The 25,763-nt window shown below is 43.0% G+C and overlaps 2 protein-coding genes and 1 pseudogene across 2 annotated transcripts in view; 2 read left to right on the plus strand and 1 right to left on the minus strand.

Moving 5' to 3' along the window:
• Window positions 1-1,187: 1,187 nt before the first annotated feature.
• Window positions 1,188-25,763, plus strand: part of IQCF2 (IQ motif containing F2) — a gene marked incomplete at its 5' end in the record, with an annotated part of 62,224 nt that continues 37,648 nt past the window's right edge. The window contains 1 exon segment of the mRNA XM_089919881.1: window positions 1,188-1,382. Within this exon segment, the coding sequence (XP_089776007.1) occupies window positions 1,188-1,382 (195 nt within the window).
• On the minus strand, window positions 5,859-6,712 carry IQCF6 (IQ motif containing F6). The gene is made up of 2 exons (XM_030762396.2): window positions 6,428-6,712; window positions 5,859-6,272 (listed from the first exon to the last, which is right to left on the minus strand). Exons 1-2 carry the CDS (start codon window positions 6,497-6,499, stop codon window positions 5,904-5,906), a joined length of 441 nt encoding a protein of 146 aa, XP_030618256.2. The 5' UTR covers window positions 6,500-6,712; the 3' UTR covers window positions 5,859-5,903.
• LOC149748281 (IQ domain-containing protein F5 pseudogene) lies at window positions 16,584-23,523 on the plus strand (annotated as a pseudogene).

Here is a 25,763-nt window from a genome sequence, read left to right on the forward strand (position 1 = left end):
TAGATGTATTTCTCCTTGTCTGGGTTTGATAACAGTGCTATGCCAGCATCATAAAGAGAGTTGGATAACTTTCTGCTCTTTCTATACTTTGGAATAGTTTATATTACTTGGAATGATCTGTTGTTTTATATTTTGCAGAACTTCATGGTGGCAAGACTGCCCATTGCCCTCAATACTCATTTTATCTTTTAAATGTAGGAGTGTGAGTTCCATATTCTTTCATTCCATCAGGAGTTTTTTGGTTTTTTGGCCTCACCACGCGGCTTGCAGGATCTTAGTTCTCCGATCTGAACCCGTGCCCCCTGCAGTGGAATCACGGAGTCCTAACCACTGGGCCACCACGGAGTTCCCTATCAGGACTTTTTTTTACAGCCAGAGCCACAAATCTCCTGGAGGAGGCAGTTGGGAGAATGGTTAAGAGCCTGGGTCCTGGAGTCAGGTGCCTGTGTTTGAGTCTGGTTCGTCATCCTTTTGTCCCTCTGAGCATTTGTTCTTCAGCTTCCTCCTTCCTGCTTCATCTGGTACCCATCTCCTCTTACTTTCCCTTTTCCAGAATTGTGGTCCTCTTTATCCTCTGACGGCCCTTGTTTCACTCTGTTCCTAATTGTGAGCTTTTTTGGTGAAGCTAATTGCTTTCTTTTCATTTTCCTTAGATCTTAGGAGAGAGGAGAGTAAATGTGTTTTTAAACAGCTAAATGTTCTCTTCTGCTGTATGTTTTTCTGTTGTTTTAGTTTCATTCTCCAGCTTTCTTTTATTTTAGATGTGTCCATTATAAAACATCATATGGTTGGATATTTTTAAAAACCTAATATGAGATTCTGTTAATAGATGAATTGTACCCATTTCCATTTAATACAGACTTATTCCCGTCTTTGGGTTTTCTATCCTGCTTTCTTATTTTTTTCCGTTTCATACTTCCATTGAATTGATGGAGATTTCTTCTTCATATTTTTTCTCTAACGTTTTAGGAGTTGTGGCTGAGGCTGCTGGTTGCCTGCCCCCCGTCCTCCATACCTACTCTCTCTTCTATCTTGTAAACGGCACCCTGACATGGGGCATACTGACTCGTTCACCAACATTCTTGTTCCCTCTCCTTTCAGGCATGTTGGAAGATTGTGTTTTCCTTCTCCTTGAAGTTAGACACAGCTGCATGGCTGTTGAGCCAATAAAAAGTGAGCAGAAGTGAAATAAGACACTTCCAAGTGGAAACCTACAACGCTGGTGCTCTTCTCTCCAGTCCTTCCTTCCCCTACTTCGAGGAGTGCAATCACAGGAGCTCATATCCACATGGAGGTGGTGTAAGCATGGAGCAGCCTGGAAGACTGAGCAAGCACCCGGAGGGACACCGCATGGAGAATTGCCTGGAGCCCCGCAGATTTGTGTGAGTGAGAAGTACATTTCCGTTAAGCCATTGAGATTTGGAAGTTTGCATCACAGCAGAATCTAGCCTCTTTGGTTACACCTGGCGGCAATGCATGTCCTTGTAGCCGGGAAGGTCTGGTAACAGTTCTAGCCAATGAAATATAAGTGGAGGGGGCTGCGTGAGTGAGCCTTCTGGGAAAGGTCTTTAAAAGAAATGAAGTCAGCTGGCAGAAGTGTTTCTCTTTTTGCTCTTCATCTACTCTCCTGAAATGCAGACATGATGGCTGGAACTCTAGGAGTCATCCTAGAGTAAGAGGACTAGTCCCATCCTAGGAGTGCAGGGTGGAAACAGAGAAGATGGGACCTCCTGATATTATGCAGCTGCTGTACCTTGGCCTTGCCACTGCTGGGCTTTATTTATGGGAGAAGAAAACAAACTTTTGTTTAAGCCACTGGTTTTCAGGTTTCTGTTCCTAAGAGCCCAGTACAATTCCCAACTGTTATGGAAGTTAAGTAATTTTCATTCTTCTGTTATTTATACTAAAGTTTTTTTTTATGTTTTTATTGTGGAAATGTTCAAACACATCCAAAATGAGACAGAGTAGACATCATTCCAGCTTCAACAATTATCAACTCATAGCCAAACATCTTTCATTGATACCTCCCACTTTCCCCTCCTGGGTTGGGTCTTGTGGGTGGTCCTGCCTGCTCTCCTGGAAACCATGTTGTCTTTAGCCCGCCCCCAATAGATAATCCTACTGTGTCCCCCACCCACAGACCTAAATCCACCTTCTGTGATGCCCATGGTCCCTGCCTTGGCCTCAGGTGGTGAGGTCGCCACAGTCTGTGGCTTCTTGTCTCTGTCCTAGGCCTCTTTGGGACCACCAGTCCTTTTGGCATGTCTTACTTGTCCCATCTTGGGGGTCTAGGGACTCTTGGCTACTTCCCAGCCCCATACCGGGCTCAATGAGGGCAGCCCTTAGACACACTACTTTGGTACCTTCCTTGGCTTTTTTGTTTGTTTTGTTTTTTGGCCACGCCACATGGTTTGCAGGATCTCAGTTCCCTGACCAGGGATTGAACCCGGGCCATGGCAGTGAAAGCCCAGAATCTGAAACACTAGGCCACCAAGGAACTCCCTCTTCCTTGGCTTTTACTACTTTTTGCCTCTGAACCATGCAGCCTCTCGCAGATTCCCCTGTGCCTACTGGAGTGACCTGAGGGGAGGGGCTGAGGGCAGGATCTGGCAGCAGGCTGCAGCAGTACCTAAGCCCCCTCACACTCCTCTGTCTCGGGGCAGTGAATGGGCTTTTGTCTCTTCCTGTGTGTCTGGAACTTTCTCTACCTGCCCTGTGCCCTACCCCCTTTTGCTGTCAGAATCTGTGGTCACCCTCTTTAAGGTCACACTCTATCCTAAGTTCTTTGTTCTGAAGATATGAAAGCCCAGTTTGGGAGTGCCCAGAAAACAAATTTTCTTCTCAACTCAGTCCAGCCCTTCTACATAATAAGCACTTATTTCCAAACTACTAATTTATGATGCACCTGAACAAATTTGATTTTTAGAAACAAAGCTGAACAAAGACCTCTTTACACCAGCAACATCCACCTGGCAAAATGGGAGTGGGTGGGGTAGTGGTCAGAACCAGTGTCCTTCGATAATGTGTGTGAATGTGTGTGAGTGATCCAGCGGGATGTTGGTCAGCCCACTCAAGCTGCCAGACATGCATGGCAGTGGCTGTGGGCATCTCATTTAGGGTTTGACATGTGGGAAAGAGAAAGAAGACAAGGCAGGATGGAGACCTTGGAGCAGTGGGATCAGATCTGAGGTTGGTGATGCATGAGGTAAGGGGCTAGAGAGCATGGGGTGGGCGTCTTGTGGCAAAGAGACTAGATGTAACCTGGGGACCTTTTCCAGGTCTGAAGGGGACCTGTAGGAGATGAGCCTTCACTTACTGAACTACCTTCTTAGGGACCCAGGAGGCTAGGCCCATCTGAGGGTCAGTTTATTTCTTTGTTGAACAGGCCTGGGTCACATATCTCTTGGGGCCATGATGTCACCTAGGGGAGGAGCATGAATGGGGATACCAAGTCCCGCAGAGTTCTCTTAGGCTCACTTCTGACTCAAAGCTGCAAGCATGCTCCTCCCATCCCCACTTCAGTGTTTCAGTGTATTCTCAGGAAGAGTTCCTTATGCAGCTCAGTTCTCAGTGATGGTGGGGAACAGAAAAGAGGATCTATGAGGTTCTGAGAGGTCTACCTCTAAGAAATCCCACATGTGGCCTCATCCCTGCTAAGGAGAGAAAGATGGCTCCACAAATCTAGGCAACTAGCCACAGACCTTGCTGCTAAAAGAGCTTCTCTCCTGACTCCTGTTCTATGCTTCATTCCTCTGCCTGGGGCTCTCTGATGCCCAGCATCCATGGGGTTAGACCATCCCTGGCTTCTCAAGACCCCTAATCTTTGAAGGGACTCTTGCAGGTGGTGGTGAAGACTTTGGATGAAACTTGGCTTTCTTGGGCTGCCCCAGCGTCTCCATTTTTCACACCTGTGTGGTGCCATCTTTCTGGGATCCCCTCTACCTGGGACAAGAGGCCCAGCCTACTTTCCCCCAACAGCCTCTCCCCATCTCAGGCCCAGCTCTCAGGAGGAGCTGCATCTTCCTGCTTCCAAAGGTTTTTGACCCAAAGCAGCTCTGCCTCTAGATCCCCATTTTACTTTGCATTCTTAGCTCATCAGAGAGCAGAAAGCCTTGATTACCTTGAGCCCACTGAGCGTTCAGCTTGGAATTCTGCATGACTGTCCCCAGGTGGGACCGCACAGGCTGATTGGCGGGCATATAATCCAGGCTGGGAAGGACTTAACTCAGCGGTTTTCAAATTGTGGCTGCACATTGAACTTCAGTGCCTAGGCCACTTCCCAGCCAATTAAAGCAGAATCTCTGGGTGGGCCCAGGCATCAGTATTTTTGTGTGTGTGTTTTAGAGTATTCCAATGCCCAATGTAGGTTGTGAATCAGAGAGTTAAATTCTTGCCAGCACAGGTTTTAAACACCTCTCACTGCAGGGGTGGGCGCCTAATGGGCTGGTCACACAGAATTCCTGTCATGTTCAGTTTGCAGACCTAACCAGTTTCCTACCACTCACTGCTGCCAGTATGGGAGGAGAGAGCTGTGTCCAAAGCTCCTAAAAGGGATCCCTTGGAAGAGTGAGGAACCTAGCTGCATCATTGTCACCTGCAGCTACTGGAGGTGATGGATATTGAACTGAACCCTGAATTCTCACATCTGTCACAGCGCTTCTAGGGACACCCTGCCCTGAATCCCAAACACACAGACACACACACAATAGGCCCTGTGGTGAGGGAAAACCTTACCCAGTTGCAAGGCCCATGAAGACCTCTGACTTCTGTACACCTCCCCAGCTGGTCTTCCCATCCCTTGCAAGGCCACCCATCGCAAAATTCTGGGGAGGGCCATGGACCTCAGACTTCTGGGCTGCAGGTTCAGACAAACATTATATCTGACACAGGGTGAGAGTGAGGGATCTTGGGCATGGATGACAAAGCAGAGAATGAGAGATCATGTTCAGAGATGGTTGAGACATAAATGCCAAGAGATAATGAGAGACTCAGCAAAGCAGAGTTCCATCAGTACCCACTCGAGGCAGGCCCAGCAGAGGGTGTGGTAGTTTGCGGGAGGGTTGGGGAAGAGAGGGAAGCTTGAGGGGAGGCTGGCACAGCTGCTTCTGAGGATGTGGTAGGATTTAGAGGCTGCGTCCCCAAGCTAATGACCTCCAATGGCAGAGGGACAGCCATCCCCCCCTGCCCACCCCTAATCCTCCTCTGCTTGTTTACCCACTCCAATCCCCAGGCTCTCTCTCCCCTCCTCAACCCCATGCGTGGTTCTCCTAGGAAGTGGCCAGCACAGGGAAGGGAAGCCTTGTCTCTCAGCCCCTGGGGAGGGAGGCAGCAGGCACAGCTGCAGCATCTCAGCTCCTGTGCTGGCCTTCCCCAGGGGCTGGCTTTGGCTGGCCATCCCCCATTGAGGCACAGTGCCTGTCCTGCTGTTGCTCAGCTGGGGTACCCTGTCCTCCTGGCTCCCTGCTAAGCTCTGTGCTGGCCCTGAGGGCCCTGCCAATCACAGACCTGTGGAATCCTGGCCTTCCCAGCTGGCTCTGACTGCAGCCAGTCCTACCCTGAATGGAGATGGCTGGGCAGGGGCTGCAGAAAAATAAAGCCCAATGCCTACCCCAACTTGTGGAGGAAGCTCTGATCAGGCTGGCTGAGGTGTCAGAGACTGACCTGGGCCCTGAGGTTTCTTTTGGGCACAGGATTGGTCAGGTTTGCATTAGGAGCAAGGGCCTAGTGTGAGTTGCCCTGGCATGGGCATTAAGACGATGCCAGGAAATCTTTTCTTTGGGTGGAAGGCAGGAAGGTAAGGGGCCGATCCCTCATCTATGGGTCTGATTTCCAGAGGGCAAGACCATGGTCAGTAAATGTCTTTATTGGAAGAGAGATCCAGTCTCCTTGGCTCTGCCAGCACCCTAGGTCATGAGGATTTCGATGTCGAGCTCCAGCCGGCTGGCTCTAACCTCATAGCGGCCCTGGATCAGGCCTCGGGTTTGGCTGGCATGCCAGCGCCAGTGAGACTGGATGATGCAGGCCGCTTGGTGCACCTGGAGAAACCGTCTGCGGGCTTGCCACATTCGAACCTGTGCCTGCACCTTCACCACTGCCCACTCCTGGCAGGTGTAGAGTCTTAGTGCCAGGCGCCGTCTTTGCTCCAGCATCTTGGCCTGCATCGACCTCCACCAGCACTGGATGACCCAGGCCCTGAGTGCTGCATGCAGTAACGTCCAGCGTACCATGTTGCCACGCCACCATGACTGAATCTTTATGGCTGCCTTCTCTAACTGATCGGGGGAAGGAAGAACATGGAGATGCTCAGTGGGGTACCCTCCCACTTCTAGACCCACCTCTGGTGCTGGGAGGAAAGGGGGCCTGGCCCAGGTAGCCCTGGCCTCTCATCTCTGGGCCCCATCCATTTTATTTCCAAACTCCTACTCACCTTTAGACACTGCTCATTATCCGCTGGGCAGATCCCTTCTATATGGGCCTCACTTACATTTTGTGTGCCCATGGCCCTGGTCTTTAGGCTCCACTCATCTATCAGTTAGGCCACCCTAGTCTTTAGCCCCGCCCTCAACTGTTAGGCACCCTCATCACTAGACTCCGCCCACCTGCACACAAGGCTCCCCTCATCAGGTCCTGTCCATCCACATTTCACCCACATTTCTTTCTCCTCTTCTTTTGTTTGTATTTCCTTAGGGATTGACCGGTCACCTTATTTATTGATTCCCATCATTTTTGGGGGCCTGCCGTTATCTCTTGCTTTCAGTTTATTTCTCAGACTTAACTGGTGTCTTAAGTCTTGCTCTTTCTACACCTTCCAGTCACTTATATCTGTTCCTGCTGGTGGCAGTGAAGAGAGAGATTCATGCAGCTTTCCTTCAAGTAAGGGATTTTACTTAGGACTACTCATCACCAGTGTGGATTTATGGAAGCTTAAGTGTCAGAGCCTTTGGGAGGGATCCAAGCAGTGTGTTCATGGGCTAGTATGTTTTTTGTTAAGTTTGTGAAAGCAAGATATTTTAGCTGCAATTGGAGAGGGCCTCTGTCTCCACCTCTCTGACCCCCTCTGTCACCCTTTTCTTGTCGGGTGCCATGGAATGACTGCAGTTTCTTTTGGAATGTGACTAAGGGGAAGCTGAGTTGGGATATACTTAGTTTGGGTTAATGTGATAGGTTTATGTGGTTCACAGTCACCCCTGGGAATAGGTAAATTCTTGCTAGCCATTCCGCTAGCAATGGCTTCCAGGAGTTCTCCTTCCAGTTACGTCATCCATTCACCTGTATCATGGTATGAGGATATTGGGACAGAAGTGCTGCTGTGGTGATATGGATACTCCCTACAGTGCCCGGCAGCAGAAGTATATGTACAGGGGAGGAAAAGCAAGATTTGAAAAGTATGGAGACAAAAACCGGTCTGTAGAAAATTCTTCCTTTTATCAGGCATGTTAAACTGTAAGAGGTAGATTCTGTTCTCATTGATGCCTGATTAAAATTGAAGTTTTGTCTTTGTCAGGAATATGTTTGATAATGCAGTGACACAGTTATAAACATTCTAAGCTTTTTTTTCTTTTTTTGGTATAAATTTTGTGAAGTAGAATTTATCAGAATTCCAGCGATTATAGGGAACCAACCAGAACCGCTGTGAATGGTGCATATGTTGGCACAAGAAATCACATTTTATGCATCTCAAATGTCAATAATAAACAAGTTTCTATAGAAAATCATATTGTAAAATCATCATATGAAGAAGTAATCAAAGGTTATGCAGCAAAACATGTAGGAAAAATATTATAGAGGTAGGACACTTAAGTAATATATACATTGTTATGTTTGTGACATAACAAACATAACAATGTTTGTTATGTTTGCCAACTTTTTAAAATGTGTAATTTTTTTTTTTTGCGGTACACGGGCCTCTCACTGTTGTGGCCTCTCCCGTTGCGGAGCACAGGCTCCGGACGTGCAGGCCCAGTGGCCATGGCTCATGGGCCCAGCCGCTCCGTGGCATGTGGTATCTTCCCAGAGCGGGGCACAAACTCGTGTCCCCTGCATCGGCAGGCAGACTCTCAACCACTGCGCCACCAGGGCAGCCCTAAAATGTGTAATTTGATGTGATTTCTTTACTTGTCCTAAATATTCACTTGCCTAATTTTCAGTCTGTAATTTTGTATTTTTCTTAAAGTAGGCCTTCCAAATTATATAAGCTTCAGTTCCCACAAAACCTAGGTCTGCCCTGCTGTGCTATAAGAATGCAACTGTGTGTCAAGGGCCCATGGGAGCTCACAGAGAGCTATGTTTCTAGGATTCAGAGTTAGGACTGGAACTGCAGACGCAGGTGATGCAGAGATGCTGTGAGTCCTTTGGAATTTGGGAGGCCATTCTGGCTCTGCCTTTAGCATGCATGGTATTGCTCATTTTTCTGCATGAGGATTTGCCGGGTGCCCACTGCTCGTGGGGCCATGTGCTGTGGCTCCTGTTTATGTGTATTTGAGCCCTCTTACCATGACTCATACTAGTTGCCATGGTACTGTCCATTGGCATGTCTTACAGGTTCTGGCGCTATTGTCAAGCAAGCAACCTCTTTGCATCACATTAAAAGTCCTCAAGAGTGGACCCTGTTGCTTCCTTTAACGTCTGCAATCTGGGTGAGCGGAGTGCTGGTATCAGCCATCTCAGAGGCCTCTATCACTGCATTGAACCTTTGGTCCTGGTGTCAGGTGTCTACTTCCAGCCCAATCTGCTGGATTCTGAAGAAGGAATCACTTAGAAGGGGGCTGTGGTTGTGGCCAGCACTCTGAGGCTCAGTCCATCCAGGCTGGGTTGCCATGGTCGGAACACTAGATCCCACTGTTCCTTGTGGATCTCTCCCCTGCGCCACTCTGGCCTGGCTGTTTGTTGCCAGAATATCCTGGCTTTGTCTCCTTCTAAAAGTCCCTGGAAAAACCTGCCAGCCCCTTTTATGTTCACGCTTTTGTAGTTATTCACAAAGTGGCAGCATATGGGGCCAAAGGGGAAGATGCATTCCCTGAATCCTACTAAGCATTCACAGACAACACTCCTTGGTCTATGTTTCCTCATGGCTCCCCTCTCCAGCTTCTGCTTCTCTTTTTCTTGCTTAATTTTTTCCCCTGATTATAAATATAGTATGTCTGTTTCTAAAATTTCAAAAAATGCAGAGACATATAAGGTGGAAAGGGGATTTCCCTTGAAATTTACCCCCAGAGCTATTCTTTCAGACCTTATGCCATGCACAGACTTAAATTTTTTATTTAAAATTATTTATTTTTTTATTGAAGTATAGTTGATTTACAATGTTGTGTTAGTTTTTGGTGTATAGCAAATCGATTCAGTTTTATCCATATATATATTCTTTCTAGAGTCTTTTCCATTATAGTTTATATAATTTATTTTTAATTCATACATTTCAAAATAAATTTTGCTTGGCAATCAGTGTTTTCTGCCTTACATTATTACTGTTCCCAGCTTGGAGGGTATCCTGGACAATTAGCTATGCATTTATGGACACAGAACATCCATGTACCTAAAGAAATAGAAAACCGTGTATGTTTCTGTGTATCTTGTTAAATTAATTGAGGTAAAAATCATATAGTGTAAAATTAACCATTTTAACTTTTAAAGTACACAATTCGGTTGCTTTTAGTGCATTCACAATGTTGTACTACCATCACTACTATCTAAGTCCAGTTTCTAATTTCATCATCCCCAGAAGAAACCCTGTACCCATTAAGTAGTCATTTGCCATTTTCTTTCCCTTGCCCCACACCCTGGCAGCCACTAGTCTGCTTTTAGTCTCTATGGATTTGCCTATCCTGGACATTTTGTATAAATAGAATCATATATTATATGGCCTTTTGTGTCTGGCTTCTTTCACTTAGCATGTTTTCAAGGTTCATCCATGTTGTAGAATATATCAGTAACTTCATTCTTTTTTATGGCTAAATAATATTCCATTGTATAGATACATTTTGTTTATATATTTGTAAATTGACAGATATTTGAATTGTTTTCACTCTTTGGTGATTGTGCATAGTACTGTTGTGAGCATTTGTGTACAGGTATTTGTTTGAACACCTGTTTTCAATTCTTTTAGGTGTATACCTAGGAGTGGAATTGCTGGGTCACCTGGTAATTCTCTGTTTAACTTTTGAGGAACCACCAAACTGTTTTCCACAGTAGCTATACCATTTTACATTCCTACCAATCTCCACATCTCCACTTGTTGTTTTCCATTTATTTTTTATTATAGCCATGCTAGTGTGAAGTGGTGTTTCATTGTGGTTCTGATTTGCATTTCTCTAAGACTAATGATGTTGAACATCTTTTCATGTGCTTCTTGGGCATTTATATATGTTTCTTTGGGGCTTCCCTGGTGGCGCAGCGGTTGAGAGTCTGCCTGCCGAGGCAGGGGACGTGGGTTCGTGCCCCGGTCCGGGAAGACCCCACATGCCGCGGAGCGGCTGGGCCCGTGAGCCATGGCCGCTGAGCCTGCGCGTCCGGAGCCTGTGCTCCGCAACGGGAGAGGCCACAACAGTGAGAGGCCCGCGTACCACAAAAAAAAAATAAATAAATATATATGTTTCTTTGGAGAAATGTCTATTCAAACCATTTTCCACTTTTTAATTGGCTTATTTTTAATTGGCTTACTTGTCTTTTTTGTTGTTGAATTGTGAGTCTTTTATATATTCTGGACACCATATCCTTACCAGATATATGATTTGAAAATATTTTCTCCCATTCTTCTGGTTGTCTTTTCACTTTCTTTGTAATGTTCTTTTATGCACAAAAGTTTTAAATTTTGATGAAGTCCAATTTAGGTATTTTTCTTTTGTTGCTTGTGCTTTGGTGTCATAGCTAAGAATCCATTGCTAAATCCAAGGTTATAAAGATTTACCCCTGTGGTTTTTTTTTTTTTTTGCTCCACGGCATGTGGGATCTTCCTGGACCGGGGCACGAACCCGCGTCCCCTGCATCGGCAGGCGGACTCTCAACCACTGCGCCACCAGGGAAGCCCCCACCGTGTTTTTTATTCTAAGAGTTTTTTAGTTTTATCTCTTACACTTAGGACTTCAGTCGATTATGTGTTAATATTTGTATATGTTGTGAGGTAGCTGAGAGTTCACCTTCATTCTTTTGCATGGGCTTTTCCAGTTGTCCCAGCACCATTTGTTGAAGAGATTATTCTTTCCTTTGTCTTGATACCCTTGTTGAAATGAACTGAACATAGATCTATAGGTTTACTTCTGGTTTCTCAATTCTCATCCATTGATTTATATATCTATCCTCCAACTTTATCTTTTTCAAGACTGTTTTATTCTGGGACCCTTGCAATTCCATATGAACGTCAAGATTAGCTTGTCCATTTCTGAAAAAAATGGGGGAGGCAGTGGGAATTTTAATAGGGTTGCATTGAATCTGTAGGTCAACTGGGGGAGTATTAAGTCTTCTGACCCATGAACACAAAATATCTTTCCATATATTTAGGTCTCCTTTAATTTATTTCAACAGTGTTTTATAGTGTTAAGTGTCCAAGTCTTGCACCTGCTTGGTTAATTTTTTCCCTAAGTAATTCTTTTTGATGCTATTATAGAATTGTTTTCTTAATTTCATTTTTTTTTTCTTAATTTCATTTTTAAAATCTCCATTGCTATTGTATAGAATTACAAATGATTTTTTTAAAATATTTATTTATTTATTTATTTTGGCTGCACCGGGTCTTAGTTGCAGCATGCGGGATCTTTGTTGTGGCACGCAGGATCTTTTAGTTGCAGCATGCAGACTTCTTAGTTGCGGCATGCATGCAGGATCTAGTTCCCTGACCAGGGATTGAACCCAGGCCGCATGCATTGAGAGCACAGAGTCTGAGCCACTGGACCACCAGGGAAGTCCCTAATTTTTTTTTTAATGAAGAATTTTATTAAATGTTTTTCTTTTTGCAGCTGTAGAGAGGATTACATGGTTTTCCTCTTATATCTGTTAATATTGTAAATTACATCAATAGATTTTTTTTTACTGTGGAAATATCCTCACAGTGGTGGGCCTTGGCCATATTTAAGACTACCTGGCACCTGAGCCCCTTGCTTCTAATTATAGAGCTGTAAATGCCAATTTCTTGCTTTCCCAGCTTCCCTAGCTGCTGGGCAGACATGTGACAGGTTTGGCCAGTCAAATGTACCCACTAGGGATTTTCAACTTGTGGCTTGGGATCCAGAAAATCAAGAGAGCAACCTTTGTGCCCATGGTGGAATCTTCATCAGGCTGGTTCTAGGGTGAGGTGTTTTCTGTGGTTCTGGATATGTAGCTTTTCTTTGCTCTGTTTCTGAGCCTACTCTTCAGGCTTCCTGAAAATCTGGTGAGCTAATAAGTATTGTTTCAGTACTTTTATTTTCTGCTTAAATGAATATTAAACAGCTTGTGTTGTTTGTAGTTAAAGACAGTGATCAGGCTGCCTTGGTGGCGCAGTGGCTAAGAGTCCACCTGCCAATGCCGGGGACACGGATTCGACCCTGGTCTGGGAGGATCCCACATTCTGCAGAGCAACCAAGTCCATGTGCCACAACTGCTGAGCCTGCCCTCTGGAGCCCGCAAGCCATAACTACTGAAGCCCTCGTGCCTAGAGCCTGTGCTCCGCAACAAGAGAAGCCACCGCAATGAGAAGCCTACGCACTGTGGCAAAGAGTGGCCCCCACTCGTGGCAACTAGAGAGGGCTCGTGCACAGCAGCGAAGACCCAATGCAGCCAAAAATAAATAAATAAAATAAATTTTTTTTAAAAAGAGCAATGATCAATACACTTGCATTCATGAGATAAATTCTACTCATTTAAGTATTATTTGAAATCATCACTGGATTCAGTTTTTTAATATTTGCCATGTGGGTTCATCAGTCAGATTGACCTATAGTTTTCTCTTCCTGTGCTGACCTAATCTGATTTTGATGTCAAGTGGATGCTAACTTTTGGAAGTGTTTCTGTAGAAAAAACTTCCCAGAGTAGAATTGCTGGATCAAGGGGTCTGTGCATTTTTTGTTTTGATGGATTTTGTTAAATTGTTACTCAAAGAGAGGTTTTGCCAGTTTACATTCTAACCAACAACATATAATAGTTTCTCTTCACCCTTACCAACCTGGAGAACCTGTCATCAGCAATCAACTTTTTATTTCTTTTTTATGTGTGAGTTGAGCATCTTTGCATATGTTCAGAATCTGTGCGGGCCCCCCCCCCCCCCGCCTGCTCCTGCCCCACTGTTTCTTTATCTATGAACTGTCTGTTCATGTCCTTTGCCAGGTGATTGGTTTTTCTTCTTATTTGGGCAAAGTCCTGGTTTAACCTTTTGTCCTACAGTGATATGCTGGTCTGGAATTTAAGCTCACTTCCCTCTGACGTTGATTTTAATGGCTGCTGAAACTGGAAAAGACTATCATAAAGCCCTGATGCTTGGAGGGAAGTTAGCATTCTTGTTTCTGCCTCCTAATTCAATACACTTTCCAGTTGTATCCAGCAATTATGCAAAGGTTTTATTAGCCTTAAAATGTCTATATTTCCTAATGACAAACAGCTATTCTACAAACAAATCAGAAGGTGTTGCATTTTAATATTTTTAACAAATAGATCCAAAACCAATACAGTTTGGTGGGGGGAGGGGAGTATAAGTAAGTGACAAGTAGGTGAGGAAATTATATTTCCAAAGTTTTAAGTGTTAAAACTATGAGAATTTTTATGAGTGAACTACTTTCCTTTTTGCAACCAAATCACATGAAGAAGAAAACGTTTCAAAACAGGTATTTTAAAAGCATTTTCCAAGGCGTTGTATTTTGGCTGATGAGGAGCTCCCTCTAGAGGGAGGAAAAATACCAGCACCAGAGTTTTGGTTCCACTAAAATACTGTTATAACTAATAAATGAATTCAGCAAGGTAGCAGGATACAAAATTGAAGACAGGGCTTCCCTGGTGGCGGAGTGGTTGAGAGTCCGCCTGCCGATGCAAGGGACACGGGTTCGTGTCCCGGTCCGGGAAGATCCCACATGCTGCGGAGCGGCTGGGCCTGTGAGCCATGGCTGCTGAGCCTGCGTGTCCGGAGCTATGCTCCGCAACGGGAGAGGCCACAACAGTGAGAGGTCCGCGTACAGCAAAAAAAAAAAAAAAATTGAAGACAAAAATCAGTTGCTAACAATGAACAATCCTAAAAGAAAATTATTCCCCCAAATGTATTTACAATAGCATCAAAAACAATAAAATACTTAGGAACAAACTTAGCCAAGAAAGTGAAAGACTTGTACAATGAAAACTACAAAACATTGCTGAAAATAATTAAAGAAAACATAAAAATATAGAAATATATCCCTTGTTAATGGATTGAAAGACTTAACATTGTAAAGATGTCAATACTACCCAAAGTAATATATAGATTCAGTGCAGTCCCTATCAAAATCCTGATGACGTTTTTTGCAGAAATAGAAATTTCCTAAAATTCATATGGAATCTCTAGAAACTCTGAATAGCCAAAACAATCTTGAAAAAGAAGAATAAAGCTGAAGGACTCACACTTCATAATTTCAAAACTTACTGCAACGTTACAGTAATCAAAACAGTGTGGTACTGGCATAAAGACAGACATAGAGACCAATGGAATAGAAAAGAGAGCCCAGACATGGGCTCTGTTCAAGTTATTTTTTACAAGGATGCCAAAAACATTCAGTGGGGGAAAGGACAGTGTTTTCAACAATTGGTATGGGGAAAACTGGATATCTACATGCATAAGTATGAAATTGGACCCATATCCAACACCATATAAAAAATAAATTCAAAGTGGATCAAAGACCTAAAACTCTTAGAGGAAAACATAGGGCAAAAATTGTACAGCATTGGATTTCACAATGATTTCTTGGATATGACATCGAAGGCACAGGCAACAAAAGAAAAAATAGACAAATTGGACTACATGAAATTTAAAAATTTTTATGCATCAAAAGACACTGTTGGGCTTCCCTGGTGGCGCAGTGGTTGAGAGTCCGCCTGCCGATGCAGGGGACACGGGTTCGTGCCCCGGTCCGGGAAGATCCCACATACCGCAGAGCGGCTAGGCCCGTGAGCCATGGCCGCTGAGCCTGTGCATCCGGAGCCTGTGCTCCGCAACGGGAGAGGCCACAGCAGTGGGAGGCCCGCGTACTGCAAAAAAAAAAAAAAAGACACTGTTGACAGAGCAGAAAGGCAATCCACAGAATGGGACAAAATATTTGAAATAATATATCTGATAAGAAATAAATATCCAGAATACAGAGAAACTTCTAAATCTTGACGACAACAACAAAACAAAAAACGAGGAAAGGACTTGAATAGACATTTGTCCAAAGAAGATATACAAATGGCCAATAAGTACATATAAAAATGCTCAGCATTACTGATCATTAGGGAAATTCAAATCAAAACTACAATGAGATACCACCTCACACCCATTAGGTTGGATACTATTTTTTAAAAAAAACCAGAAAATAACAAGTGTTGATGAGAATATGGAGAAATTGGAACCCTTGTACGCTGTTGCTGGGAAAGTAAGATGGTATAGCTGCTGTGGAAAACAGCACGGTGGTTCCTCAAAAATTAAAGATAGAATTATTATATGGCAATTCCATTCCAGGTATATACTCAAAATAATTGAAAGCAGAGTCTTGAAGAATATTTGTACACCTATGTTCATAGCATTATTCACAGTAGCTAAAATATCAAAGCACCCATGTGTCCATCGATGGATAAATGGATAAGCAAAATGTGGTATATACATACAATGGAATATTATCTAGCCTTAAAAAGGAAGGTAATTCTGATTTGTGCCACAACATTGATGAAACTTCAGGACATTATGCTGAGTGAAATAAGTCAGTCACAAAACAACAAATACTAAATGACTCCACTTATAGAAGGTACTTAGAGTAGTTAAAATCATAGAGGCAGAAAGTAGAATTGTGGTTGCCTGGAGCTGGAGCTGGAGGAATGGGTGGTTATTGTTTAATGGCACAGAGTTTCAGTTTTACAAGAAGAAAAGAGTTATGGAGATGAATGATGGTGACAGTTGTACAATGTTATGAACATATTTAATAGCACTGAATTGTACATTTAAAAATGGTTAAGATGGTAAGTTTTATGTGTATCTTATGTCAATAAAAAAGTAAACGGTAACTAGAGTTAAAGCTGAGAAAGTTGAAGAAACATTTTAGGGAAGCAGAAGATAGACGGATGTTCTATATAAATGAGAGAAGCTAGATTATTGATGTCACAAGCATCCAGTGTTCTGGACACAGAATTAAAAAGGTCAACTCAACATTGTCATCTTATTATTCACCTCCCTGGTTAGTGGTAGAGGTGGTGCGAGGGATGGTGAAGAGGCAGTTGAAAAGTCAACAAGCTGAAATTTTGAGCAGAATTTTTGAGAGTTTCTTTGTGAGGAGGCACAGAATTTGGAGACCAGGACTGCCAAGAATGAGGGCATCCTGTAAATCCCCGATGTTTAGTGTTGGAAGGCAAGAGGGCTTACAGTACTAAGAGAAAAATGAATTAGAAATAGACTAGCATTTCCAATGATGGAAGGTCAGTTTCACATCATCTCAATCTCTGAAATTAGATTAAGGCAACCCAGGATTTCTAATGCTCCAGTCACCTACCAGAGCAAATGTAAATCATCTCTGAAGAAAGAGAACTTCATCTCAGACTTCAGCTTATTTTGAAGAATCTTCTTATACAGCATCCATCACTCAATAAAAAATAGCCAAACTCAAGACCAAAAAAAAAAAAAACCCACCTTGAAAACAAGAGAAATAGCTGACAACAGAAATAGACTCACAGAGACTTCCCTGGTGGTCCAGTGGCTAAGACTTCATGCTCCCAACGCAGTGGGCCTGGGTTTGATCCCTGGTCACTAGATCTCACATGCTGCAGCTAAAAGATCCCACATGCCACAACTGAAGATCCCAAATGCCACAACTGAAGATCCCACATGCAGCAATGAAGATCCAGCATGCCACAACTAAGACCCAGTGCAGCCAAATTAAAAACAAACAAAAAAAAGACAGTGGAGACAGATAATGAAGGTACAGATACAAGTTTTAAAATAAATATTCTTAATATGTTAATGAAAATAGAAGACAAAATGAGAATTCAGCAGAAAACTGAAACTTATTTTAAAACTATCAAACAGAATTTTAGAACAGAAAAACACAACAACCAATTAGAAATTCAATGCATAAGTTTAACGGAAGATTGTACAAGGATGAAGAGATAATTACTTAACTGAAAAATAAATCGAGAAAATATATACAGTGAGGCACAGAGGGACATAAAGATGGAAATACAAAAGAGAGGATTGGAAACACTCGGGATACAGTGAAAAGTCAAATATATAATTAAATTCCTATCCTAGTAGAAGAGGATAGAGAATGAGGTGAAAGCCACATATGAAGAGAGAACAGCTGAAAACTTTCCAAAAATGAGGAAAGATAGAAAACCACAGATTCAGGAAGCCCAATAGGAAAAAATAAAAAGAAAACCACACATAGGCACATAATTGGAAAACTGGTGAAAACCAAAGACAAAGAGAAAACTCTCAGAAAGGGAACAAGATTACTTCAAAAGAGCAACAGTTGGGCTTCCCTGGTGGTGCAGTGGTTGAGAGTCTGCCTGCTGATGCAGGGGACACGGGTTCGTGTCCTGGTCTGGGAAGATCCCACATGCTATGGAGCGGCTAGGCCCGTGAGCCATGGCCGCTGAGCCTGCGCGTCTGGAGCCTGTGCTCCACAGCGGGAGAGGTCACAACAGTGAGAGGCCCGCGTACTGAAAAAAAAAAAAAAAAAAAAAAAGAGCAAGTGTTAGACTAACAGCTGACTCCTTAGCAGAAGGAATGGAAGACAGTAAAATTATATTATTAAAATACTGAAAGAAAATAAATAATAACTACTGACCTGTTGAAACCATCCTTCAATAGTGAGGGAAATACAGAACTTTTTAGACAAAAACAGAAAATTGATCAACGGCAGACCAACACTAAAATAAATACTAAAGGGTGTTCTATAGGCAGAAGGAAAATGAGCCTAGGTGGCAGGCAGAGATGCAACAGAAATGAAACTAGAGAATATTGGGGAAATCTAAATGCATGTGGACTGTGCAAAACAGTAATTATTTAACTTGCAAAGGGAGTTAACCAAAGTTAAAATGTTCTGAAGTCCTTGAATTGTCTGGTACTAAATTTATATTACACTTTGATAAGTTAAGGATACATATTGTATTCCCTAAGGTTGCTCTGTTCAATGTGGTAGCCAGTAACTACATGTGGCTGTTGATGCTTAGAAATATGACTAGTCCTAATTGAGAAGTGCTATAAATATACATCAGATTTCAAATCCTTAGTGCAAAGAAAGAAAATAATACCATTAATAAACACACAAAATGTCAGGCCACCCTGTGTGGATATCCTCCTCATTGTATTCAAATTCAGACTTGAATATACTACTAAGGATGCCCTCCTCATCCCACTAGTTATGATGCACATCACTGTCATGACTTTGGATCCCTGTGTGGACTCTTCCTACCCCTGCCTGGGTTCCATGCTAGGTAGACCTTTCATGCCAGCACCTTCCTCATCCTCTTGGGATCCATGTCTTGCTCTGTGCCATGGGAATTCTCTTCCCCACTTCCCCCAGTACACCTGTGTCGCACTGCCCAGCCTAATGACTTTCAGACTGAAATGTTCAGGAGAGAAAGTGAGGAAATAGAAAGGAAGAACAAGAAGAAACTAAGTTTACATTTTTACTTAAAAAAAAATAGAGACATACCATCTGTAGAGGAAATTCTTCATCACTGGCTAAAATCTGCTTCAACATTTTTACCCCAAACTTCAAGGAAACATGACCACAAAGAAAACTCAGAAAATGTCCATAAGAAAATGGATTAAAATATTTGAGCACAGGTTCAGATCTTCCTGTCCCACTGCAAATTCCTGGGAATAACAGAAAAGGAGTAATTTTTTTTTTTTTTTTTTTTTTGGCTGCTTTAGGTCTTTTGTTGCTGCACCCGGGCTTTCTCTAGTTACAGCAAGCGGGAGCTACTCTTCGGTGCGATGCACGGGCTTCTCATTGCGGTGACTTCTCTTGTTGCAGAGCAAGAGAACGGGCTCTAGGCACACGGGCTCAGTAGTTGTGGCTCACAGGCTTAGTTGCTCTGCAGCATGTGGGATCTTCCCGGACCAGAGCTCAAACCTGTGTCCCCTGCATTGGCAGGTAGATTCTTAACCACTGAGCCACCAGGGAAGTCCAGGAATACATTTTTAAAAAAATCTCTAATAGGGGCTTCCCTGGTGGCGCAGTGGTTGAGAGTCCGCCTGCCGATGCAGGGGACACGGGATCGTGCCCCGGTCTGGGAGGATCCCACATGCCGCAGAGCGGCTGGGCCTGTGAGCCATGGCCGCTGAGCCTGTGCGTCCGGAGCCTGTGCTCCGCAACGGGAGAGGCCACAACAGTGAGAGACCCGCGTACCGCAAAAAAAAAAAAAAAAAATCTCTAATAGTATCTTAAAAAAATAGGAAGAGATCTTCAGTGGACAGTAATTATATGGACACTTTAAAGCAGGGGTCCCTGACCCCCAGGCCGCAGACCAGTAGCGGTCCATGGCCTGTTAGGAAATGGGCCACACAGCAGGAGGTCAGTAGTGGGTGAGTGAGCGAAGCTTCATCTGCTGCTCCCCATCGCTTGCGTTACCTCCTGAACCATCCCTCCCCAACCCCCCGGTCTGTGGAAAAATTGTCTTCCACGAAACTGGTACCTGGTGCCAAAAAGGTTAGGGACTGCTGCTTTAAAGGACAGAGGCAGATATGAAAAGACTGAAAGAAAATGAATCAAAGCTCTAAAAAGGTCTCATACAAAAGTGCAGAGCCGTGCAGTCCCTTCAAGCTAGGAGGTACCTCGTGCAGGGGGCAGCAGAGGCTGTGGGCTACCACAGGGACTAGTTAGAGTATATCTGTAGGAGGAGGAGCCACCTTTACAGTTGAGTCATGCGGTTGGCAAGAGAGGGCTTGTCTTCAGGGAGGAACTGTGACTGGCTTGGGAAGGAGAGGCAGGGCCTGCTACTGTGTGACTCTCTTGTATAGGAAGACTCCTGCCCAGGTGACCACCCACTGACACCTCACCCCAACAGTTTATCCCACACTGCCCATGTAATCTGTGGAGTCAGGGACTAAGCATTCATTGACAGGCTAAAGGGAATCTCAGAACAAAGATGAGTGCGCAACCAGGAGTCATCAAGCTTTAGGGGAAACCAGCAGCATGAAAAAGCCTCCCTAAACCCAACAAGCAGAAACACAATAGCTAAAGGGAAGATTTAAGAAGACAATTTAAAGAAATAAAGTTAATATTTTTCACAGAAGGCCACTTAGCCTTAAAAAAAGAACAACACATTATTTGAAAGAGCCACTTATGGATCTTAGAGAGGAACAACATAGTTATCAATATTAAAACCTGAGGGGTGGGTGGAGGCCAAGATAGCAGAATAGGAAGACCCTGAACTCACCTCCTACCACAGGCACATGAAAATTACAACTACTTACAGAGAAACTATCTATGAGAATGACCTAAAGACTAGAAGAAAAAATTTTCCACAACTAAAGACATAAAAGGGAAACCACAACAAAATGGGCAGGGGGCTAGAAATGCAGTGTAGTCAGAACCCAAACCCCTGGGAAGGTGACTCACAAATGGAAGAAATATCACAACTGTAGAGGTCCTCCCCAAGGATCAAGGAGTCTCAGCCCTACATTAGGCTCTGCAGACCAGGGACCCTGCACTGGGAAGATGAGCTCCCAGAACGTCTGGCTTTGAAAATCAGTGGGGCTTATTTTGGGGAGAGCCAGAGGTCTATAGGAAACAGAAACTTCACTCTTAAAAGGGTGAATGCAAAATCTCAAACATTCCAAGTCCAGGTACAGAAGCAGTAGTTTGAAAAGAGCCTGGTTCAGACCCACTTGCTGATTTTGTATAGCCTCTTGGAGGGGCAGGTTGCAACTGGGGATCTTCTTGTGGATGGAGATGCTGGCAGCAGCCAATTTGGGGAGCTAATTCTACCACGATAATACCTGCATTGGTAAGTGTCATTTTGGAATCCTTTCTCTAGCCTGTTAGCACCAGGAACCCAGCCCCCTCGGACCATGTAGATAGGCACAGTCAGAATTTCAACAAAGAGTTAGAAAATATAAAGAAGAAACAAACAGAGCTGAAGAATACAGTAACTGAAATGAAAAATACACTAGAGGTATCAACAGTAGATTAATGATACAGAGGAATGGATCAGAAAACTGGAAACAGATTAGTGAAAATAATCCTTGTGAGACTAAAAAAAAAAAAAAAGAATTTGTAAAAAACGAGGATACTTTTAAGAGACCTCTGGGACAACATTAAGCATACCAACATTCACATTATAGGGATCCTGGAAGGAGAAGAAAGAGAAAAGGGCAGAGAACTTATTTGAAGAAATACTAGCTGAAAATTCCCCTATCTTGTGAAAGGAAACAGACAGCCAGGTCCAAGAAGTACAGAGAGTCCCAAACAAGATGAACCCTAAAATGTTCACACCAAGACACATTATAATTAAAATGGCAAAAATTAAATATAAGGAGAGAATCTCAAAAGCAGCAAGAGAAAGCTACTAGTTATATACAAGGGAACTCCCATAAGACTATCAACTGACTTTTCAGCAGAAACTCTGCAGGACAGAAGGGAGTAGTAGCACAATATATTCAATGTGATGAAAGAAAGAAAAAAAAAAATCTTACCACCAAGAATACTGTACCCAGTAAGGCTATCCTTCACATTTGAAGGAGAGAAAAAGAGTTTTACAGATAAGCAAAAGCAAAAAGAATTCAGCACCACTAAACCGGCTTTACAAGAAATGTAAAAGGAACTTCTCAAAGTGGAAAAGAAAAGGCCACAACTAGAAATATGAAAATTACGAAAGAAAAATCTCATTGGTAAAGATAAACATATAGTAAAAGTAGTAGATCAACCACGTACAGAGCTAGTAGGAAGGTTAAAAGACAAAAGTAGTAAAACCATCTATATCCACAATAGGTAGTTAAGGGATACACAAAACGTGTCCTCTGACTGAGATCAGGAGCAAGAAAAGGATGCCCACTCTCGCCACTTTTATTCAACAAAGTATTGGAAGTCCTAGCCACGGCAATCAGATAAGGAAAATAAAGGAATCCAAATTGGAAAGAAACCTAAACAGTAGTCACTCAAACAAATTAGAGAATTCTTTTTTTTTAATAAATTTACTTATTTATTTTTGGCTGAGTTGGGTCTTTGTTGCTGCGTGTGGGCTTTCTCTAGGTGCGGCAAGTGGGGGCTACTCTTCGTTGCGGTGTGCAGGCTTCTCATTGTGGCTGCTTCTCTCATTGCGGAGCATGGGCTCTAGAGTGCAGGCTCAGTAGTTGTGGCACACAGGCTTAGTTGCTCCATGGCATGTTGGATCTTCCCGGACCAGGGCTCGAACCCGTGTCTCCTGCATTGGCAGGTGGATTCTTAACCACTGCGCCACCAAGGAAGTCACAAACTTCTAATCCTGTGAGCTGACAGAGGGAGACAGCAGGTTGTGCACTGGAGCTGGAGTCAGGCATGAAAGGAGAGCAAAGGATGCCGCTTTTCTAGCCTGTGGGTGAGGTCTGAAGGGAAGTGATATGCTTCCCAGGTAGGTGGTCAGGCCCAGACCAAACAGAATAACCCTTTGACCCATAGATCGTGGTGTTCTTGTTCTAGACTGGCCAACCAGGTCCAAGGAACCAGGTGACAGCTAGGGAAGGTGTGCCCCATGTTACAGTTGAGGACCCTGAGACTCAGAGTTCAACTGTGATGTGTCTGTTAACCAAGAGTGGCAGAGACGGGACACCTGTCTGGTCTCTGGCTGCAGCCAGTGGTCTGCCCAGTGCTCACAAACTTCTGAGGAAGGTGCCATTGTTGATAAAGGATCAGGACCCCTTCCTGGCTACACCAGGGCTCAGGTGGGTCGGGAATGTTTCCTGAATGTCCCTTCTTTTTCCTTGCAGCCCCACCCCCTAGTGGAAGCGCCCCCCTCTGACAAAGAGTTGCAAGCAATAAAGATCCAGGCCTGGTGGCGGGGCACCCTGGTGCGCCGGACGCTGCTGCACGCGGCCCTCAGAGCATGTACTGGTGGAAACAGAAGCTGGCAGAGCTGCTGGAGAAGAAGCGGCGGGCTGTGCTGGATCATTATGCTCAGCAAAAATGGGCAGTGGTCAGGCTACAGTCTTGCGTCCGCATGTAGCGCATCCGCCTTCGTTATTGCCGTTTGCTCCATGCTGCCCACATTATCCAGGTCTATTGGCGCTGGCATAATTGCCATACCCGTGGCTTTTTCAGGGGCAGCTATGAACTCACAGCAAGCCAACTAGGACTTGAGCTTGAGATCTTTCTAGGGTCACAGGTCTGTTGGATTACAGACTGCATCCCCTTCCCAATAAAGAATTGATCGGGTGTGGTCCAACACTGTGTCACAAGATCTCAGACAATCTTCAGGAGGTCACTGTCTCAGTGAAGGGTCAAGGTAAATGATGGCAGATATTGTGCATCTCACAGGTCAGCTCTGAGGTTGTCTGGGGTCGCATATAAAGGAGGATTCTAAGAGCCAGGTGCTGGATGACTGGGGTCTGTGGTTGATTAGTAATGTCTGCCATGGGTAGGAGACATGAAGTTGCCCAGCTGCCAAGTCAGCCAGCTCCAGGGAAACTCCTTCATAGTGTGGTGTATGGTTGTGTTTTCATTTTGCTCATGGTTTCCTTTGCTGTGCAAAAGCTTGTAAGTTTGATTAGGTCCCATTTGTTTATTTTTGCTTTTATTTTTATTGCCTGGAGAAACTGACTTAAGAAAACACTGGTACAGAGAATGTTTTACCTATGTTCCATTCTAGGAGTTTTATGGTGTCGCATCTTATATTTAAGTCTTTAAGCCATTTGGAGTTCATTTTTGTGTATGGTGTGAGGGTGTGTTCTAACTTCATTGATTTATGTTGTAGTTTATTTTATGACAGGGCCCAAAGTAAGCTTATCACATGAGATGAATTGTGTCGAAGTACAGTAGTAGAGAGCTGTCGTTTGCTCAGGCAAAACAGCGCCGTCTGTCTTGTTGTGGTAGTTTTTATTAAAGTATTATTTAGGTTTACATTTTAAGATTTGTTTTTTTAACATTTTAGAAATGTCAAAGCAGTAACCTGTGTTTTTATTAATTATACAAGTAATAATTGGCTTTTTTGAAAACATGTCGTGTTTTGTCCTTGAGTGCAAAAGCAGTATAAAGTTTTCACCATTATTTTGGTTATACTGAAGTAGCACAAGGACATTTCCTTGTGTTTTTATTATTTTGATTATACTGAAGACATTTTATGGATTAGTGTCCAAAGCACTTAATGTTTTTTTGTAGGCCCCCGGTTTGTCGGGGAGTGCTCAAAGCATTTAGGACTGTTTATAGCTCTGGCTTATTTGTTAGCCCCCAGTTTGTTGGTGGGGGGACTCATGGGTTACGTTTTTTTTTTATGTCCTCAGTTATTTTGTTACATTTCCCCCTTTTTGTTTTGTAATTTTTGTAGTATCAAGGAGAACATGGCAGCATTACTCCCGGTGTTAAACTACATGGAATTATTTTGTAGTTTGTGTAGTATTAAGGAAAACACAGTAGTTTGTTGTAATGTTGTGTGGCGGGTAGTTTTTATTTGTCGTTGGACTATAATTAAATATATGATTATTATTATAATGAGTATTAGTAATTTTGTAGTAGAACCAAATAAAACATGTAATTTAGACATGGGATTTAGATTATTAAGTTTTTGAATAATTTTAGTTCATACTTTTTGTGAATTAAGTCGTAATTTTTTTTGAAAAGTTTGTTGAATTTTTTCTTGTAAATTTACGATTTTTTTGGTTAAATTTTTGTGATGTAATAAATGTTTTTTTATTTTTGTCCAGGGGAATGTAGACTGATTATATGGAACCGAAGTGACACAAAAGGCACTTTGATTCTAGTTATAACGTAGCTTTATTTGTCTTTGTAAATTTACAAAGTATTTTAGAATTTTTATGTCAATCAGTTATATAATTAACGGTCTGAATAGATTGTTTTAAAGCAACTCCAGCTACTGTAGCAGTAGCTGTTATGGCTATAATACCCATGACAGCTGTAATCAACATTTTTATAAATCTTTTACCTTTTTTTAATGTATCAGCTAAATATTGTAAAACAGCCATAGGAAGAGATTTTTATCATTCCCTTCTAAGATTGACAGGAAGCCAAAGACCTGTCCGAGCTCGTAAGATATACATACTTTTAGTAGATTTGTTAAAAGATATACTAGAGTTAATGTAGGTATACAGAGAGTAATCTTTACATATTATAATATCTTAGTCTCATTTTATATAGTTGGTTCTTTTAACAATATATAAGGTAATTTTACATAACTATGAGTATATCGAGTAACATTTTTATGAAAAGTCAAACTATAATTTTTAGATTTGTTATCCATATGTTTTACCCAAGTATTAATCTTTTTGAAAGGTGTCATAAGCTTTTACAGATTTTTTTGGGTAGGATATCCATTTAAATGAGGACCAGGAGGAGAAAACCCTCCTGCGTGTCATACTATGGTATCATTAATAGTATTGTTATAAATAGTGTTATCATCTCTATGTCAGTGTAAATTTTTTAGACCCCTTTTTTTTT

The sequence above is a fragment of the Delphinapterus leucas genome, chromosome 10, assembly GCF_059928025.1.
Source record: "Delphinapterus leucas isolate spDelLeu-1000000601 "Yukka" chromosome 10, BTC_Dleu_Yukka2, whole genome shotgun sequence".
Classification (NCBI taxonomy): domain Eukaryota; kingdom Metazoa; phylum Chordata; class Mammalia; order Artiodactyla; family Monodontidae; genus Delphinapterus; species Delphinapterus leucas.